Source organism: Microdochium trichocladiopsis (genome assembly GCF_020744255.1).
Source record: "Microdochium trichocladiopsis strain MPI-CAGE-CH-0230 chromosome Unknown B0I36scaffold_15, whole genome shotgun sequence".
NCBI lineage: Eukaryota > Fungi > Ascomycota > Sordariomycetes > Xylariales > Microdochiaceae > Microdochium > Microdochium trichocladiopsis.
Genome location: NW_025763558.1, coordinates 628,612 through 646,797, shown reverse-complemented (window position 1 = coordinate 646,797; position 18,186 = coordinate 628,612). Strand labels below are relative to the sequence as shown.

General features: G+C 51.2%; 6 protein-coding genes across 6 annotated transcripts; 2 read left to right on the top strand and 4 right to left on the bottom strand.

Moving 5' to 3' along the window:
- Nucleotides 1-3,040: 3,040 nt before the first annotated feature.
- B0I36DRAFT_369989 (uncharacterized protein) lies at nt 3,041-3,859 on the top strand (the record flags this gene model as incomplete). The annotated part of the gene is made up of 4 exons (XM_046159859.1): nt 3,041-3,118; nt 3,179-3,513; nt 3,562-3,639; nt 3,715-3,859. The coding sequence occupies 4 exons, from the start codon at nt 3,041-3,043 to the stop codon at nt 3,857-3,859; spliced, it is 636 nt and encodes a 211-aa protein (XP_046004585.1).
- A 266-nt stretch (nt 3,860-4,125) lies between these two features.
- On the bottom strand, nt 4,126-5,227 carry B0I36DRAFT_400190 (uncharacterized protein; the record flags this gene model as incomplete). Its single annotated transcript, XM_046161663.1, has 2 exons — nt 4,126-4,329; nt 4,517-5,227. The coding sequence occupies 2 exons, from the start codon at nt 5,225-5,227 to the stop codon at nt 4,126-4,128; spliced, it is 915 nt and encodes a 304-aa protein (XP_046004584.1).
- A 601-nt stretch (nt 5,228-5,828) lies between these two features.
- On the bottom strand, nt 5,829-6,293 carry B0I36DRAFT_369987 (uncharacterized protein; the record flags this gene model as incomplete). The annotated part of the gene is made up of 2 exons (XM_046159858.1): nt 5,829-5,942; nt 6,006-6,293. 2 exons carry the CDS (start codon nt 6,291-6,293, stop codon nt 5,829-5,831), a joined length of 402 nt encoding a protein of 133 aa, XP_046004583.1.
- A 2,638-nt stretch (nt 6,294-8,931) lies between these two features.
- On the bottom strand, nt 8,932-10,027 carry B0I36DRAFT_340678 (uncharacterized protein). Its single transcript, XM_046155962.1, has 2 exons — nt 9,848-10,027; nt 8,932-9,794 (listed from the first exon to the last, which is right to left on the bottom strand). Exons 1-2 carry the CDS (start codon nt 10,011-10,013, stop codon nt 8,944-8,946), a joined length of 1,017 nt encoding a protein of 338 aa, XP_046004582.1. The 5' UTR covers nt 10,014-10,027; the 3' UTR covers nt 8,932-8,943.
- A 422-nt stretch (nt 10,028-10,449) lies between these two features.
- Nucleotides 10,450-12,936, top strand: B0I36DRAFT_378443 (uncharacterized protein; the record flags this gene model as incomplete). Its single annotated transcript, XM_046160681.1, has 2 exons — nt 10,450-12,594; nt 12,895-12,936. 2 exons carry the CDS (start codon nt 10,450-10,452, stop codon nt 12,934-12,936), a joined length of 2,187 nt encoding a protein of 728 aa, XP_046004581.1.
- A 3,457-nt stretch (nt 12,937-16,393) lies between these two features.
- On the bottom strand, nt 16,394-17,868 carry B0I36DRAFT_389702 (aldo/keto reductase). The gene is made up of 3 exons (XM_046161355.1): nt 17,647-17,868; nt 17,467-17,575; nt 16,394-17,380 (listed from the first exon to the last, which is right to left on the bottom strand). The coding sequence occupies exons 1-3, from the start codon at nt 17,752-17,754 to the stop codon at nt 16,644-16,646; spliced, it is 954 nt and encodes a 317-aa protein (XP_046004580.1). The 5' UTR covers nt 17,755-17,868; the 3' UTR covers nt 16,394-16,643.
- Nucleotides 17,869-18,186: the final 318 nt, after the last annotated feature.

Sequence of the window (18,186 nt, the reverse complement as noted above, 5' to 3'; positions counted from 1 at the left end):
CAGTGACAATTTCACTACACACTTGAACTACTCACTCAATTGCTGAGACCAGTATCTCTTCTGGAGACACGATAACCCCAAGAGAACGACGATAGCAGGAATAGTAATATTGCAAACGCTTGAACTATCTTTCAGAACAGCAAGGCCAGCACCCTGGCAGACGGCTGACTCCAGGCGGCAGGATCGTGACACCTCAGTGTTCCGCAGTATCTATTATCTGCAATAAACGCCATAGTAAATAGGCGAAGTAACATGCGGTTTGTAGGACGTAGCATACTGAGACAACCCATGGGTAGTGGAGTGACGAAAGAAATATAAAAATGGAGAGACCAGTGACGGAATGATTCAGCCAATATGAGATATCCTGGCCACGACAAAGTGCCCAAATATAAGTCCGCAAATATTGAGTGTTGAGTAGTACTTGGCAACCAGCCAGAATGATCTGGCCAGTGTGTAGCAGCATGGCGGGTTGCCCACTCTGAATGGTGCACGATTGTGATTGGGCCGTTGAAAGGGCAGCTAATAACAAAATAACGGCGATTCTGTTTCTTTCAAGGAGGTGAAAACGCGTCGTAGAGGGTTGGAGATTATACTGTTGTGGTGGCGAGATGGCCGAGGTGACACAGCTTGGCTTTCTTATAGAGACTCTAAGGGAGAAGCATTGTCTAACGTTTTATACACATGTATGAAGTGAAGCCAAGTCTGTAATCAGCACCACAATACCCACTTATTATGTCGGCTATGCTACTAAGGCGTTCTCCAAGGTTGACTCGCTTATCTTAATTCCATCAACTGAAGGTGCACTTTCTGAAAGGCATCGATGTGTGTAGGAATATGGCTTAGCGACAGCTTGGGAAAGCTGAAGAATACGCGAGTCTGAAAAAGGCGTATGCCGGATCTCCATTCTTAGAGCCTAGCCCTCATGCCTCCGCATAGTACCCTCAGTTAAATATCCACAGACTTGACCACTGATGATCCAACTTTAGGGATGCGATTGTTGCGGAAACTGTATCTGTGTCTTTGCCTTTTTTTGAAGGGCCGATTTGCCAATCCGGGCTCTTCACAATTAGACTCATCCCATTTTCGCTTTCGCTGCTGTCCTACAGCTGTGCTATCTCTTACGTCGCAGCTCACCTGGAGCTGCTCCAGTTGACAGTGCTTCTGAACCAAGACCCTCCGTATTGGCGGTGTAATTCCTTCTAACGACCCTCGCCATAAGCCTCGGCGTAGGTCATGGGCCTCTTGGACTTTTTCTGACAGTGTCTTCAGTTGGGTGCCCGCCCGATCTATCATGTCTCTGATCCTAATAGGAATGCCTCCGGGTATGTTCGCTGCGGCGTAGACAAACTGTCTGATGAATCTGATGGAACTATGAAACCTTTTCACTTCTCCTGCCCGTAGAGGAGTCCAGTAGTCAGGGATTTCGGAAGGAGAGGATAGGAGGTCTGATGCGTCGTCTTCTTCCATCGAAAGGTCCTCGCCATGAATTATTTGTGATAAATTGGACGCGGACATTGGTTTGAACGTGACACTCTTGATGTGAGCCATACTTGGCCGCTTTGTCGCACTCCCTCCGCACAAATGAGATTAAATCAGTACTTGCCGAGTGGGAAATGACAGTAACCCCCCTCAAATAAGAATCTTCTAACGGCGCTATAGAGGGACAACTAAACAAACGTAGACAAACACACACAAACACACACAAACACACACAAACACACACAAACACACACAAACACACACAAACACACACAAACACACACAAACACACTTATACATTAGAAATGGATAAACGGGGGTAGACAATGTGGGCCGGGGCCCACTCTGTGTGTTACCTGCCAAGTACAGAGGTGGGTCTCTCCCACAGCTACAGAGAGGACTCCCGAAGTTGCTTTCCACAGCCTGATTGAATGATCCACATGCAAATCAGGGGTTTTAGGGGGTGCTTTGGGCCTTGAGATCTGGGCTCTAACGTCCGTGGTATCTTTTGCACTAACTTCGAATAGTTGAAGCTACTTTGTGGGGTTCCTACTTTAGCAGTAAAAAATACGATAACTTAGTTGATTGTTTTATCTTGGTGCCTCGCTATTACGAGAAATAACTCGGCCAAAAGTGCGGTGAGATAGGTAATCAATTATACTTACAGCTACTACAGTACCGATGAATGGTTAGAGATGATTTTGCTGCTATCCACGGTCTGAAAATACGGTACATAGCAGCCGCATGATTATGGTATTATCTTGATTTCTTCATTCTGTAGATAGTAACCTCCTCATGTGGATAAATTCCCCTAGAAACTATCAGGCTGAGTATTATTCAGGAGCTTCTAGCCTCTGGGGTGGAACAGTCTGCTAACATTCGTCGTTCGTGAGAAAGAAAAGGCAGAATCTTTCTATATATTTCATACCGATCCATGGTATAAGATCCAGTCAGACAGTACCGCAGACGAAGTAATTAGCCGTAAGTGGGAATACTACAGGATAAGAAAGCCTATAAAGACACAAATATGATGGCCAGCCGAACGGGCCATGGTTCTGGCCGATGACAAGAACAGACCATGCTTGGACATCAGCCAGAGCCCTACCAGGAGGATGGCATCGTGGACCCACTGGGCGACAAGGGGGGCCGCTATCCCCATCAGGACTTGGGGAATCATAGTAATCTTGGAGTACGAGGATGGCAAACGCTATGAGATCTCTATAAAATTCTGGCCGGGGGGAAAGGTGCATAAAGCCTTGAAGAAACCGTTGCCAGAAAGTCAGTGCCTTTCATCCTCATCTGATATTGGGAGTAGCATCGCAGCACTTATTGATCTAGCATATGAAGCGCGGAAGGAACGATTTCTTCTCCGAACAACGTGACAACCCAAGAGAGCGATACAAGCTGTTTGCCTCGACTTTGTACGAGCTCCGCCCATAGACTAGACCAAAAACCCATAAAGCTTGGTCCAGAATCGGGGTGATCCCCAATCCGCTGTTACCAAGAACGTATATGTCCTCGTCCGGCATACGTGTTTACGTCTGGCTTGAACACAGGTCCAATGGCTTCAAAAACATTGTGCGTCCTCGGGGATGCGAACGCCGGCAAGAAGACTCTGACCTGGCACCTGGTCTTCACGGTAAATTACGAGAAAGAAGACTAGCCCTAGTTTCATCCCAGCTGAAACATTCAGTTTTAGTGCGGGGCTTCCCTTCCCGAGATTGCACCAATCGAGAAGAGTCGGATTTGCGATTATCGTGGCATCGCAACCCTTTATCGACAGAAAGGCAGACCCGTCTCATTCTACGGCCCTTCGGCCCAATACACGATCACAGGTGACCATGACTATCCTCCACATCTGGAACAGACTAACCATTCCACTGAAGACATTCCTGGAATTGCCGATATTGCCCTCTGGGCTGTAGATGCGTCTGCTGATGACTACGGAGCACGTTCGAGCCAAAGTCTTGCGTCCCTCTTGTCTTCTGGGAAGCTCCGTGTCGAGGAGCAGCTGATTATAGTTGCTACTAAAATGTAAGTGACTGCCATGGTTAATATCTATCTGCGACTAACGCGACTCAGGGATCTGGCCAACTGGTCGGAGACCGTATTCGCGCAGGTCGCACACTCGTTCACTAAGATCAAGCTGGCGCATTTCAAGTAAGCCTGGTGCGATTATAATGTGGTCAACGCAGCAAGGCCACCGAGACTGACCATGTCCTTCGCGTCTGATAGAATCAGTATTGTGCCAGTCTCTGGCCTGCACGGGGATAACCTTGTTGAGAAGTCAGACAAGGCGGCACACCTTCAGCCTGCGGGCAAGATAGAGGAGGGGGGGCTGGCAGTCTTGGGTGCGCGACCCCTGATGTCGCTGCTGTGAAAAGTGATGGCCGGCTTGATGCACCTAAAGCCCAACAGCCATACTGTACGTCCCGCAGTGTGTGCAGGTGTAATCGCAGTCGCTGCAGAGAGATGGGGTGTCGTGACATAAATAATAGCTTCTTCAAGACTTTCCGCGTACTTGCTGACCATGGCATGTCTTTATGTCGGAGCAACCCATTTTTATTCCGTCGTGTTCCATTGGCTTACTACGGCATCCAGACACCTCTACTCGGAAGCGCTCCGGACGATGTGCTTGGTTGATCGCTACAACTTGATTTGTTCTGTGCTTGTTCTGGCAGTGCGCGGCATCTTATCCAACAATTTGTTAGGGAGACAGTCCGTATGCGCAAAAGAGGGAAAGGGCCAAGATGTACACTGGTCGTTCTGTGCAATGGGGCGGTTGACTTGACCGGAGCCTGAGTAATACTGGATAGGACTGCGAGTCGAGATGGTCTCCATTTCAGTCGCCTGTCACAAGAGGATTATAATGTGATTCAGATTTGTTAATCAATCAAAGACAGAATAGAACAGGTAAAGATTGACTAATACAAATGAAATCTATACTATGGAAAATGGCTGGTGTGTGGTAGAGAATAGAGGAGCAGGACTGTCGGTCCTTGGACTTCCGCTAGCGGAATGTCGGACTACAGATTACCTCGTCGATCTCAGTTGGGCCCCCAGCAACCGTCCACCTCCCGTTGCCCCCGTCCCCAAAGGTCTGCTTGTTCAGGTTGACGCCTCGGTTGAGCAGCACGACTTGCCCGCCGTTTAATGCCTTGCAACGAAGGGCCTGATTCTCCACTCCCGGGCCAACGAAGAGCTCTACATGCGTGAAAGTGCCACCAACTGATTGCCTCTGTTCTTGTCGACCCTCCGAGTCCGAGAAATCAAGCTGGCGTTCAAACTCCTGTGCACTGTTCGACAGAGCTACGCGGATATCATCACGCCGATCGAGCTCTATCTTTCTCAGTGCTGGATCGCACTTGACGCGCAAGTTGGATGCTTTGACAGGCCCGCCAGGCTGAAGTTTCCAAGCTTTGCCAACTCCGAAGTTGAAGTCGATGCTATTATCTCGCGTGACGATGATTCGGTTGTTGTTCTGGCCAGCATCGCGAAGCTCGCATCGGAAGTCAGTCTGAAGGTCCGACGAGCCGATTTGCCCTGCAGCTTCAGTGGCCCGGATGCGGACTTTTCCAATGTAACCCCAGTCAGCATTAGGCTGCAAAGTTACAGGTTGCGTGGTAGAAAAGCCTTGAAGATAGAATATGCTGCCGTCAGTATTGATCAGGTCCACGGTAACTCCGCTGGAGGTCCTCAGTTGTTTATAATGATGTCTTGCAAAGACATTGCTTGGCATTACGGCCATGGCGGCGACGAACGATGTTATAAAATGCATGTTAGTTGTTGGAAAGGATTTTGGGATATGGCTGAGGCGTAGTAAAGATAAATACTAGTTGTACGTGCTGGAGCAAACGTATTCACAGTCGCACAGTTGCAATCGTGATTTTCGATGACGACGAAAGAGGTGTGCTCAGCTCTAGACTTTATAGGTGTTCAAGACAAAGAAACTAGTAGATGCAGAGGTGGAGCTCCTATAATTAGAAACCCGCTGAGCGCGCAAATTGTGACAAAGATCTCGGCATCATGTAACAAATGGAATGTGATGCAGATTCCCAAAATAGAACGCACGACATATCAGGGCTATATGGAATAATGCTACGATCCGGTTATGAGTAGGGACGTTGACGGGTACAACGTAGCCAACTTTTCCAGTGGCCAGAGACAAACAAGATACAGCAGCTATAACAACAATACTAGATCATGGCCAACCGCCGCACTCGTACCGTCTAAGGCCTTTTTCACCCACTCCGGAGAGAACATGTCGAATGCGGCGTGCCTCGAAAAGTATGTGCTAATCGCCGACCTATACACAAAATTAAGCAATATCTGTCTGAGTGGATCTGCTATCACTCGAGGGGTGTTGATGTGTTGTTCTGCTCCTGCAGTGCGTCCCACGCCTGGATATACAGTTTTAAAGCCTGCCAGCGCGGGGACTTCTGTGCTTGGGCAGTCCCACTGCCCTGTGGTTCATCAGTCTGTCAGTGCGACTCGCCTGCCTGCATGTTCCGTAGCATGACACGCACCTGGTAAGGTGGCCTTCCTAGGCTGGTTGATATGCAGTCGTCTTTACGTAGCTGCTGCACTGGTATACCGCTGATACTGCTGAGCTCTTCGTCGAAGTTCCATGCTACCACTGGGCTTCCCAGGTCGAGATAGTTGTACACCTGAGTTACGAGTGAATCTGGTCGCTGAGCTGAATTTTGTTTTCTTTGGTCCAGTGGCGCGATATTGATGCTGCTATTCAATCCATCCTGCATAGCTGCGCAATCGAGTGGTAAGGGCGAGCTGCGTCCATTGATCTGGTTGCCCATGATGCGTGAGCAATCACTATTTGGGACGGGCTTAAGGACGAAATCCTGGTCTGATTGCGCCTTCGGCTGTATCAACTCAGGACTGGTGCAGCGAGGAAAGTCTATTTCCGCTGCCAGCGCTGTCGACAACATATCTTGATCACCCCTTAATATCGGTAAAAGGAAGGTAGACATATTGACGCATGTCCTATGGGTGTGGTAGCCTTGAGTGGTTTCTCATACTTCTCAGCCGCACTACTCTTTTTTATATGCCCCGTTGTGGATATTTCTAACCATAGTCTGTTTGGATTGAAAGCTAAACTGTTAGAAACGATAAGCTACATGCCTATGACAGCTAAAACTAGCTCTGCGTCTAGGAAAGACCCGATAAAACTAGAACGCGCCGGGTATTGCTCAAGGATACTAAAGACAGAAACTCAGGTAGACCTACGTCTAGCTCATATCTTTAGAGGTGCTGAACCATACTGATATTAAGTCTAGTACTATTTTACCTCGAATACTATAGGTTCTCCTCCGTTCCTGGTGCCGGATGTCTGCGACGTGCCCCTCACTTATGACCTGCCTGCTAAGGCTTTCCACTCATAATTACCGACCGAAGGCGTGGTGCAAACGTGCTTATCTTGCGGCCGGAGGAGCTCGAAAGTTCAACTCACATTACTTCGCTGTCCAAGCTAAGCGCATCCTAACTCCATGTGCACTTTTTCAACAGTATCGCTTAGCATGGAAAGGCGCTCACAGTTCGTCGTTGTTATAAATCTATTACTCGACCCACGAAAGACACTACCGAGCAATGCCCGGTAAGAGTATCGGAATCTCCAAGGCTCAGACAAGAGCCTGGCCAGATTGGCTGAAGAGGGAGCTCGCTTCCTCCCCGCGATCGACCAATGGCGCGGATTGGCTAGTGCCCAACGTCGACGGCAAATGTGTTGGTCAGCTGGATCCAGGCTTCCATGCAGATCAGGAGCTGGTCAGCATCTAGATCAGTCGCATTCAGTGACAAATTACAACTTCTATACGACAGACCGGCTGATATTCCATCCATTTCGCCCTCCGACACTTGATACTATCCAGTCTTCAGCAACCACATGTCAGCAACGGGATCATAAACTGCAAGCCATGAGGCTCTCAGACGTACCTATGGACCTGATCTTCTCGCCATCTTGACCAGATGACTGCAACAGCATCCTCTCGATCCTCAAGACGTTGAGTATGGGACATTATTGGCGACACGTGTGGTGCTGCCGTCATTCCATGTATTGCCGAGCCAGAGACTTGACATTGAGACCCTGGAAAAGACTGTTCCAAGAAACGGGCCAGACCACGGGCGCGTTAGTGGTCCCTTGGCTCGATGGCGACGACTGGATCCTGTTTCACGTGGATAAAGACACCGGCACCGCATACATATTCGATCCTGCTCCACGGCAAGAGCCATCACCAGTTGCCACCTTCTTCCGACAAGCATACACAGACGCGGGCTACGGATCGATCACTGCCATATGGCGTGCTCCCGCCAGAGCGCGAACCGATAAGTGGCCCAGCGGTGGTGGGTGGCCGAGAAGGTCCTTATGTTAGCCACTGGCCAAGACATCAATTCTATTGGCTTCGCAATAGCGAAGTGAGGACATCCCGTATAAGCCGACTTTGCGAAGAGCACGGACTTAATAGCGGACTTTCTGCAAATACGCTTTCCGTCGTAGAGCAAAGGCACCTAATTGATTAGCCATATGTGACGATATGTCGCGAGTATGGTTAAATCGTGTAGCTTAAGGACGTCAAGTACTCCATGTAAGTGTTGCAGGACTTTTATGTAAACATCCGGAATAATTCTACGAAGTTATGTAAGAGCAACCGCCACATGGCTTGTGTAAGTAGCTGCAAGTTCATGTGTCATTAGGTTGTGTGCTAATCATTGCGATATTGCTTATAATGCGCTCAACTCCAACCTTCCCTTTCCTCTGATTGTCCGGGTGCAGTGCTGAAGTAGACACCTACGCAATTCATCATGATAGACCCGAACTCGTCAAGCGAGGTTATTAGAAGCATTGCCTCAATTGTCCTCTGTCTTTGGACACTATGGCAATTTCTAAGCGGGGCGGAGGTTGATTATGAACAGGTGTCAGAACCTACAAAATCGACATATTCGTCATGAACTGGACCCATCTACTGTCGCTCCAAAGCGCTTCGCTATGTCTCATACTAGAGTCTGATAGAATAACAGCCTGACCGAAAGTAGAGTCTAGTCAGGCAACCACGTATGAGAGTATTCAGCACTAATGCTCCTTTCTAAGAAACTCGAGAAGACATGACAGACCTGGGGCGCTATCACTATGCTACTTACAGACTCCTGGAGTAATACCTAGCAAGAATACCATAGGTTGAAGAGCTGAGGAGGAGGTTGAAGAGTACCAAGGCTGCAAGCTCTGCATGTTAATCTAGGATGGCATCAACCCTATTATCGACAGGAGTCAAATATTAATGTACAATTTATGTACACCCCAGAAAGATATACCCCTACACTGTAATTATGCATAACGTGTTACACGTTTGCGTTTTTGGGTCTTGTAGAACAACTACTCATCCCAAGGGAGGCAATCACTTGGAAATGGCACGCATATCAAGAATCAAAGCTATAAACGACCTATCATTGATCTCAGCAAAAGTCTGGTCGAAGGAGTACTCTAGTTTCTTGGTACTCCGTGTCAGCGAATGTGACTCGTACAGGCGAGCTGGTGAAATGTCCTGGAAAATAGCCATTATAACGTTTCTTGTATGTCACCGACTCCCCTCCTTCTGGGTAATATTGGACCAACTGCGGCTGTTCATGTTGCAGGCTTTTGTCCGTGCTCTTCCGGTCAACCGAAACCTTCTGCCCATCATCCTGGGGTCTCGAATGGTTCCACCATCCAGGCGGGTTCCACAAGCTCGAAATCTGTCCTGAATTGGCGCTGTTCACGTGTCGGCAGTAAGATTGTGATTGGGTATTTCGGGGATGGCAGAGGAGGGGCGCTTGGAAGTCTGTGGCAATGCACGCCGACCCGTGAAGTAATGATCGCTCTCTCTGGCAGCTTTGCGGGTCATTAGCATAGCTGAGATGGCATGCATTGGTGATGTTGCTGCCGCCATCTTCACGAAGTGCTGGATGATGGGCATCCTTGCCCTTTGGAGTCGACGATGAGCGCATTGGCAACGATGTAGTCGGCGTATTGAGCGACAGGGCAAGACCGGACCGCCGTAGGAGCTGACGCTTCATGTCCCTCTGGCGCGTAGTGGCTTTCGTATCTCTACGCCTGGGCACGTGGGAACCGCCGTCTTTCAGGCTGGATCCTCTTTGTGGTGATTGTCGCTGCTCTTCCCTCTTCAAGCGAGTTATGTGTGGGTGACATAATGGGCCTTTTCTCCGAGCTAATGCTCCGTTGTAGACATCTTCTGGCCGGAGATCGTCGCTTGCTCGTGAGACTGTGTTTACATAGATGACGTCTTTGACTTCTTCAACGGTCGTGTCTGCCATCGGTTCGGAGGGGAACGTGGGGGGCGGGCTGTTTCTCTTCGAGTACCGCGTATTGCACAAGCCAGGTATCGGCGATGACAGTAAGAAGTGTGGCATGCATGGGCTGTTTGCGCATGATTGTAACAAAGAACTATTCTTGTATGTTTTCTTCGCTGCTGGCAAGGACCGCTTATCGTTACGCCTCCCTTCTCTGCTCCTTTATCGTGGGCCATCAGAATCTGCCTACAGTCGAATTCGAAATCGGTGTCCACTTTCGCTCAACGCAACTCTCTCTGCGCACGGTCCGCCTTGTCTCGGCGATACCAAGTGTGGAGCCATAAACAGAGCTGCCTGCAGGTAAGTGGGGCAGCGGTCACGACAGCGAGTTCTGGCTGCAAAGTCGGTTTCCGCATCCTTCACTTATTGCATAAACAGGGTGATATTTCACAAACCTTCTTTCTTGGCGGCTTGGCGGTCAACGCAACCCCCGGACCCTGGGAAAGCGGAGACAAAGATCGTATAATTACATATCTGCTGGAGTGTGACTGAATATGGCAAGCCTGTGGCCCCGCAAAGCTCCGCAACAGAGCGCGCGTCAATTATGCCGCAAGCCACACCAGCATGACAATCAAAACATCACCACGACCAACGTATAGGAGCGAGCGCCAAATGAACGAGAACGAGACCGAGACCGAGATCGACAGCCTACGACGGCAACTGCAGGAGGCGCGACAGGAGGCACGAGAACGCGCAGCTGAAGCCTTCAGCGCGCAAGAGCTTCTACGGCAACGTGCAGACAGCGAACGGCAACGCGCAGAAAACGAACGGCGACGCGCAGACAGCGAACGGCAACGCGCAGAGGATGTCACCGCCCGCGCCAATTATACAACACTCACGGAATACATCACCAACTGCCACCGATATCTCGACCTCAAGATAGAAGTCGAGTCCAACAAGTCCCTCACTTCGAAGGGAACCATCACAAATCCCCAGGATAAGTTGGTCCCGTCGTCTCTCAAGCCGTGGAGCGACTTTCTCGAGCAGCAGAAATCGATTCATGGAAGACTGTACTCGACATTTCCTGAAGACAGGCGGGCCTTCGAAAGCATAATATTCCTCGAAGCACTTGGCGAACGACTCGCCAGAAAGAAAATAGCCAACGAGCGCGATCTTGAATCTACCCAGCACAACATTGTCGAGACCCCCGTCGCCAACATTGTCGAAGTCCTCAAAAACCACAATGCAACGAATCGGACATTCGCCCTGGGTCAAGGGATTTTCTTCGACAATCACCCGAATGCGCTAAGCGATGCCGCTGAGGAGCCAATGCAACGACGTGCAGTGCACGACTCGAACCAGCTTCGCGCCGACCAGGTGTGCGTTTACAGGCACGATGACGTGGATCGGGCGCTGCGAAGTCTGCTTTTGGTGGTTGAGTACAAGCCGCCACACAAGCTGACGTTGCCGCACCTTCGTCTCAGTCTGCGAAAGATGGATATACAGCACGAGGTCGTGAATAGGACAACAATACCAACGGACAAGGACGAGCTTTTCTCATACCATGCCGATAAGGTTGTCGCCGCCGCTATCTGCCAGACATACCACTACATGATCACAGGCGGACTGACGTACAGCTATGTGACCACTGGCGAGGCAATCGTCTTCCTCAAAATCGACTGGAGGACTCCTGAACATCTGCTATTCCACCTCGCGGAGCCACGAGCGGAGGTGCTGGCGCATCCACACAATGCTGTGCACTGTACGGCCGTTAGTCAGGTCCTTGCGTTCACCCTGCTGGCAATTGAAGAACAACATTCCAATCCTGGGCAGGATGACCGTGTTCGAGCCATGGGACAACTTGGACGGTGGTGCGTGGATCACGATGCCATTCTGAAGGCCGTTCCAGAGAGTGTACGGAAGCAGACGCCACCGCCATCAGCGTATGCTGCTCGGGACTATGACCGCATCGATCGATCGCCATATTTCTTTCGCAACCGTCTTGCAGTGTCAACATGTCGACCAGCATCAGGCGGAGTCATCGACGACGAGCTTTCAGATCTATCAGACGATGGAAGCGGTGGCTTCGTGCAAAACAGTCCCAGCCTCAGAGATACACGCCGTCATCCACAAACCGGGCAAAGACGAGCCGGTGGCAGCAACAATACTCCCGCCGGTTCTGCCACATCGCAACGACAATACTGTACGCAAAAATGTCTGCTTGGACTCGTCAGGGGCGGATTGCTTCACAAGGCATGTCCGAATGCAGACTTGCACCAGCAAGCCAGTTCGCAAACCCATCCTGTCGGTTTAGAAACTTGGCTGCAGCTACTACGCGATCAGCTGGCTGGATCTCACGACAAGAACATCGTACCGCTTGGCAAGCAGGGAGCGCGTGGGGTTGCATTCCAAGTCACACTTGCTGAGTATGGCTACACAGTCGTGGCGAAATGCACAGTCTCTGAATTTGTCGTCGACCTCGAACACGAGGGTTCGATGTACAAGACACTCGAGCCTCTGCAAGGCATCCAGGTTCCTGTTTTCCTGGGCGCCTTCCACCTCGAGCGGCCATACTACTACGATCATAGAGTGCAACTTGTCTACATGATGCTCCTATCATGGGCAGGCGAACCCATCGATACGCACCAGCAGTGTTCTCCCGAATTGACTCATGCACGTCGCTCGGCAGTCTCCGCGGTAGCACAGTTAGGTGTGGTGCATGGCGACGAACGGGACAACAACACACTGTGGTGCTCCGAGACCAATGATGTGATGCTCATCGACTTTGAGCGTTCAACGCTCGCACCAGTCTCGCCTGTAATGCCGTCTCAGCGAGTCAGGTCCAATCGTCGGCCGCGCATTCGAGAACCTCTGCTGGCAATTGCGACTAATCGGCGATTCGTTCATCACGAGACTGGACTGCAGAAAACTAGACATACAAGAAGTACTCGCTTCTGCATGGCTACCAAAGCGCAATGATGTCGTTGGTTGGTGTTGCTCGTTGTCCGTGACGGACGGGATGTCACCGGACACTTTGATCGGGTCCGCTTTTTGTTTGCCTACACAGCAGGTTGCTGGCATTTCACGTGATAATGATAGCGTTACGAATGACGATAGTTTCAATGGGTTGGAGACGCAGCGACCTTTGCGTACCAGTGAAGCTGTGTCGTTGTGCCTTCGCCAAACTGTGCCACACCTGCCACAGTACATTTCAGTCAGGACCTAGAGAGGTTTTAATCTCAGACATCATACAAATCCAAATTGCAATTGTACTATAGGTTCCGATGCGCTATCCACGATCCGAGAAAACAGTATATTCGATGTCATACACCTATAATTTACTTATTCTAATCACTCCACTCGCTATGGACCTGTCTATGGTCGATTTCGCGGTGCTTCGAATCTGTTCGTCTAGTACTACTATCCTCGAACTCTTGAAATGTATCATGTAGTTGGACCGCAAGCCTAGTAAGAATACCTCGTAGTCGCCGAATCTCTCTATCGCCCTTGCGGATTCTAGCCTTTGCTTCTTCTATGTTTCTAGCTAGCTCCTTGTTCCGCTCTGAAAGACTGCATACCCGCTCCGCAAGTGTTAACATGCGCCGCTCAGCTAAAGGCGCTGGAGCGAGCTGCACTGGGGTTTTCGGCAGTGATTTGTTGAGGCTCATATTTCAGTACTAGGGAAGTGCGCATGACTTTGGATAGAAATTCATGCTTGGGAGAGAGTACTGGGTGGCTTAATATGGCTCAGAGGGCTAATTTGAACGTCATATTCCGCCATAAATTGGGATCCAATTCGGGCCGTTAAAATCAAGAAGGTCGAAAAACTCGTCTACTAAGCTATTTTCGACGCACAGGCTGTATAAAGAGTAGTACAGCCACCAAAGTAGCTCCATTGAGTTTTCGGGGCAATTCATTTCCACCTTTACAGATTATCCGGTGACTACGAACGAACTACAGAAGAAATGGCGAGGCTTTTCATCATCCTATGGTCCCTAATTACGATCGTCGAATCTATAAACACACTCCCACCCAACTGCTTGTCCAGCCCACCCTTTAATCTTACTGCAGGAATTTCCACTATCTCAGCTCTGTTTGTAGCCTCGATAACCAGATTCTCGCTCTGGAACACATTGCTAATCTGCCTACAGCCTTACCTCGGACAAGGTAACACAATGCTTGGCTACTCTTGACTTCTCAGATGAAGGATTTCTGCCCACGTCCTGGTCGTTTAATGCCTCGAAGCCGTGCTCGGGACAGGAGTTGGCAAGCTTCAGGCTACCTCTTGCCGTACCAAACGGTGATGCATGGTTACTCTGGTACGCATGCCACCAGATAAGGCTTGTAAGCCGCACTGACATTTCATAGGCAATGCTCGGGCCAAGAGGCCAGCTGTTATCGGGTGTCGATTGCAGGAGGAGATCCCGATTTCGCTCTCGCAGCGCAACACAATGGTAGTATTGCTTGCATTACGGAGGAGTTCAGCACCATAACTACTTTGACCACCATGACGTGGCCTACCTTAACCGCAACTGAAACCACTCATCAAACAATCACGTTCACGCGAACGTTGACGGATGAAGAGACAAGCCTCTCATCTAGTAGTACGAGCGCGCCCCTAGTGGTAGATCCTGTTGAAGAAACCGCCAGCAAGACGGGAACTACACAAGCAACAGTGACACCTAATGAGACCGTTAGCGGCCCCAGCGTTACACGAACAGCAAGTATTAGTGAGACCTCTAACTTACAGAATGCTGGAGCTACCGCTTCTAGCGGCAATCCCCTTTTTATAGATAGTTCAGGTTCTTCCAAACCGAGCTCTCTTGCTACCTTAACGATTGCCTCAACAGTTACAATGATTCAGACTGTGTCACTTTGCTATGTTCTATCTCACTGAAGGGAGAAATAGACTTCATCTACTATCCGCGGGGCGAGCCGTTAGTTCTGTGTAATAACCTGCTTAGTACACCACGAGTTGCAAAGTCAACTATAGATAGTAATATACGCCATTTTCATCAAGTCCAAGATCTTCCTTAGATGTTCTGGGGTATATAAGAGTAGCTATGTTGATACGTGAGAGGGATGCTCTCGGTACATAATCTCTAACAACATAATGTTACTACTCCATACCGTGCTCATTCAGGTGTGGGCGAAAGAAAACTACCTCCGGTAGATCGAGAAAACGAATGTCATGCCTGGTATCTGCCTTTTCTCTAGCTGGCTCTTTGAGCCGGAACGTTCGTGATGGTTCAACATCATTTCTTTTCCCCTTCTCGTCTTCATTCAGGGCGCGAGCGACAGCCTGAAGTAGTGCTCTTATCGCCGCTCGTGCATCGGCGTCGTCAATGGCAGACTGACAAGGCTCACGGCAAGGTCCGAGGCCTTGAGTAGCAATAGGCTGTATCTGTGCCCGAGCCGGGATGTATGACCGACGATATCGCTGGAACGGGTCCGCCATGTTTGCTAAGGACGATTTTTGTATAGACTTGAGGAGGCCGGATTGATGTGGTCGCTTTATCATGCTGCAAGAACCAGAGTTGTACGGATGAGCCAGTTCTTTATACTACACTTTTGAGGGAACAGAGGAGGGCAAAATTATGCTGAACTATATAAATAACTCCTTGGGCCGACCGGGACACCGCCCGGAGGAGCGGGGTACGTTGGCACACGGCGGCTCATGTGAACTATGATTCGCTAGCTAGCCGGCTGAATCGGCCCCATCATGTCCGGACCCGGACATCGTATGACAATTACGCCGGCGGGAACGGATATGATATGATTGGCAGCGCGAAGATCGATAACCCCTTTGGACTTTTGGCGCGGATCGGCTGACTCTCCGGCAACGACCCCGCGAGCTCTTTCGCTGTGCGTAGGCTACGCCTATGTATCTGCCCTGTTGCCGCTTGTCTTCCCATACACTATGTACACCGGAAGAGCTGTGCGATCCTAAGTTGCCAAGAAAGGTCCAGGTTGCACCATCTTATGTGTCTCTGCCAACCATTCGGTCTGAACTGCTCAGCCATTATACATCTAGCAATTGAACACCGCCGTGAATCGAGACACTCTACCCTCAACTGCCTACTACGTAGTCCATAAGAGAGCCGGAGCGTGCTTCAAGCACGCGAGTCGAGCCTTGTCTGTCCTCTGAGACCTAGTCCCGAGCTATTGCCTTCTTCAATCTCCTCGAGGGCGCCCCAGGATGCCGCTGCCGGTACACGCATGCCGCAGCCTTAGCCATGGCACTAAAGACAAAGTGCCTCCGTCGCCATTGCTTTCTGGGACTCTAGGAGGTAGATACATTTTAGTAGGCAGCATCCTGTCCGCGAGTTGTGTTGTGTCTCTCCCTTCAAGCGCGAGTGTCTAATGCGGGTACAATTCGCTATATATCGCTGATGCGATGCCCTGTATCACGGAGTGGTGCCTGGAACACGCCAAGGCACAAGGCCGCTGACCCGCGCACGGGCCACAATGACATTGGATGTCATTGTGGCCCGTGCCCAACCCAACACAGTGACGTGACTCGCGTTGTATGGGGCCATTGAGCATGAGCTAGCCCGAGCAGTAACGCGACGCACGACTTGATGAGACGTTCTCCACGTTTTACGCGCAGTCTAGTCTCATGATGGCTGTTTTAGTCTTTAGACGGACGAAAGGCGTTAGGTCACGAGCAGCAACTGCTCGTGTACAAAAATTGATTTTGGTGTTACGCTTGTTTATCATTATGCCCTTGTAGTTCCACGCAGGTCCGGGTGAAAGTGACTTTGCGCACTTTGCGGCTCTGCTACTTGTGAACTCTCTCGCAAGAACGGCAAAGCACGGCTACATTGACACGCTCCTGTGCCCTCGACACAGCATGACACGTTTCTCTACCGGGTATCACCCTCTGCAAACTTGTTAGTCCAAAAGCAGCGGTGGAACGCCTCGCCTCCCTTTGCCGAGATGTCCTCGACCTCCTTTGGGGTGAGCTTGAAGTTGGGGATGTTGCAGATGTAACTATTGATGCGCGTCTCGTTTGAGCTGGTGGTGATGGCGACGATGCCCTGGTCGATGCACCAGCGCAGGAGCACGTCCGCCTCGTGGACGCCATACTTCTTGGCCAGGCCAGCCAGCAGCCCGCTCGTGTGCAAGGGCCCGTCGGGGACGCGGATCACGGGGCTCAGCAGCGCGTAGGCGCTCACGGCGATGCCCCGGTCGCGGCACGCCTTGACGACCTCCTGGCGCTGGTAGTACGGGTGGAACTCGACCTGGTTGATGGCGGGGATTACTTTTGGGGGGTTGGTGCCGCCCGAGAAGAGCATCTCAATGTCGTCGGCGAGGAAGTTGGAGATGCCGATGCTGCGCGCGCGGCCGGACGCGTGGACCGCCTCGACCTCTGCCCACAGGCTCTGCAGCCGGGCCGGGTCGCCGCCCGCCATGGCCGGGTGGTGGACGAGGTACAGGTCCACGTAGTCGAGGCCGAGGCGCTCGAGGGAGCCCGTGAAGATCTTGTCGACCTGGCCGATGTGCTCGGGCTTGTTGTCGAGCTTGGTCACGACGTAGAGCGCGGAGCGGTCGATGCCGGACTTGGCGATGGCCTTGCCGAGCTCCTTTTCGTTCCCGTACTCTGTGCGAGCGGAAGAAGCAGGTTAGTACCGTCGACCTGAATGTGAATGGGGTGTTCCCCGCATGGCAGGAGGAAGGGGCGCGCACTCTCTGCACCGTCGAGGTGGAAGAAGCCGGCCTTGATGGCTGTCGTGGTAGCCTTGATGACATCATCGTCGGCGTATTCGGAGTTTGCAGTGCCGAGGCCATAGGCGAGCTACATTGTGACCTTTAGTGATGAGTAAACTACTAGTGAGTGTGACTCGAGTCCGAAGTGCGGGAGCTCACCATGGGGATCTTGTGGCCGTCGTTGAGCTCGAGCATGGGGACGGCTCCGTGCTGCTTGGGGGGCGTCCCGGAGGGGTCGGACCGGAATGCGGAGACGATCGAGTTCATGGCTGCTGTGAGGGGGCGGTGCAATGTCTGAACAGCTGGTGCGTGAGGATACAGCGTAGTTAGGAGGATGTCTGCTGGGCGTAGAGCGGATTGTCTGGTGGGAAAGGGACGTGCCGTCTTTAAGTAGTCGGGCGGACATGACTCTAATCCGCGATCGTAAGGCAGGCGCGCGTACCCGGCGGAGGGGTCCCGGGGGGGTGGCATCGTCAGCGCCGTGCATGAGCTGGGCTGCTCCGCTTTTCGGAACCATGTCCGGGCGTGCGTCCATTGGAGGGCTCGACATTCGAGTCGGGACAGCGGCAACCGGAGATGGCAAAGCTGTTGCAGCGGCGCAGTCGCAAGGCCTCTTGCCCTTGGTCAAATAAGCCACACGGCACCTCACCTCGCGGATGCATCACTGAGGACTTCAGAAGCCGCAGAACCATGGATGCC

Excerpts from the sequence above, each read along its gene's own strand:
- B0I36DRAFT_389702 (XM_046161355.1), bottom strand. The coding sequence starts at position 17,754 with ATGAACTCGATCGTCTCCGCATTCCGGTCCGACCCCTCCGGGACGCCC. Across the intron at positions 17,576-17,646 it reads ACGGCCACAAGATCCCCATG|CTCGCCTATGGCCTCGGCAC; the intron begins GTGAGCTCCCGC and ends GTCACAATGTAG. Across the intron at positions 17,381-17,466 it reads CCACCTCGACGGTGCAGAGA|AGTACGGGAACGAAAAGGAG; the intron begins GTGCGCGCCCCT and ends CCGCTCGCACAG.
- B0I36DRAFT_340678 (XM_046155962.1), bottom strand. The coding sequence starts at position 10,013 with ATGGCCCACGATAAAGGAGCAGAGAAGGGAGGCGTAACGATAAGCGGT. Across the intron at positions 9,795-9,847 it reads CCTGGCTTGTGCAATACGCG|ACACGACCGTTGAAGAAGTC; the intron begins GTACTCGAAGAG and ends AACCGATGGCAG.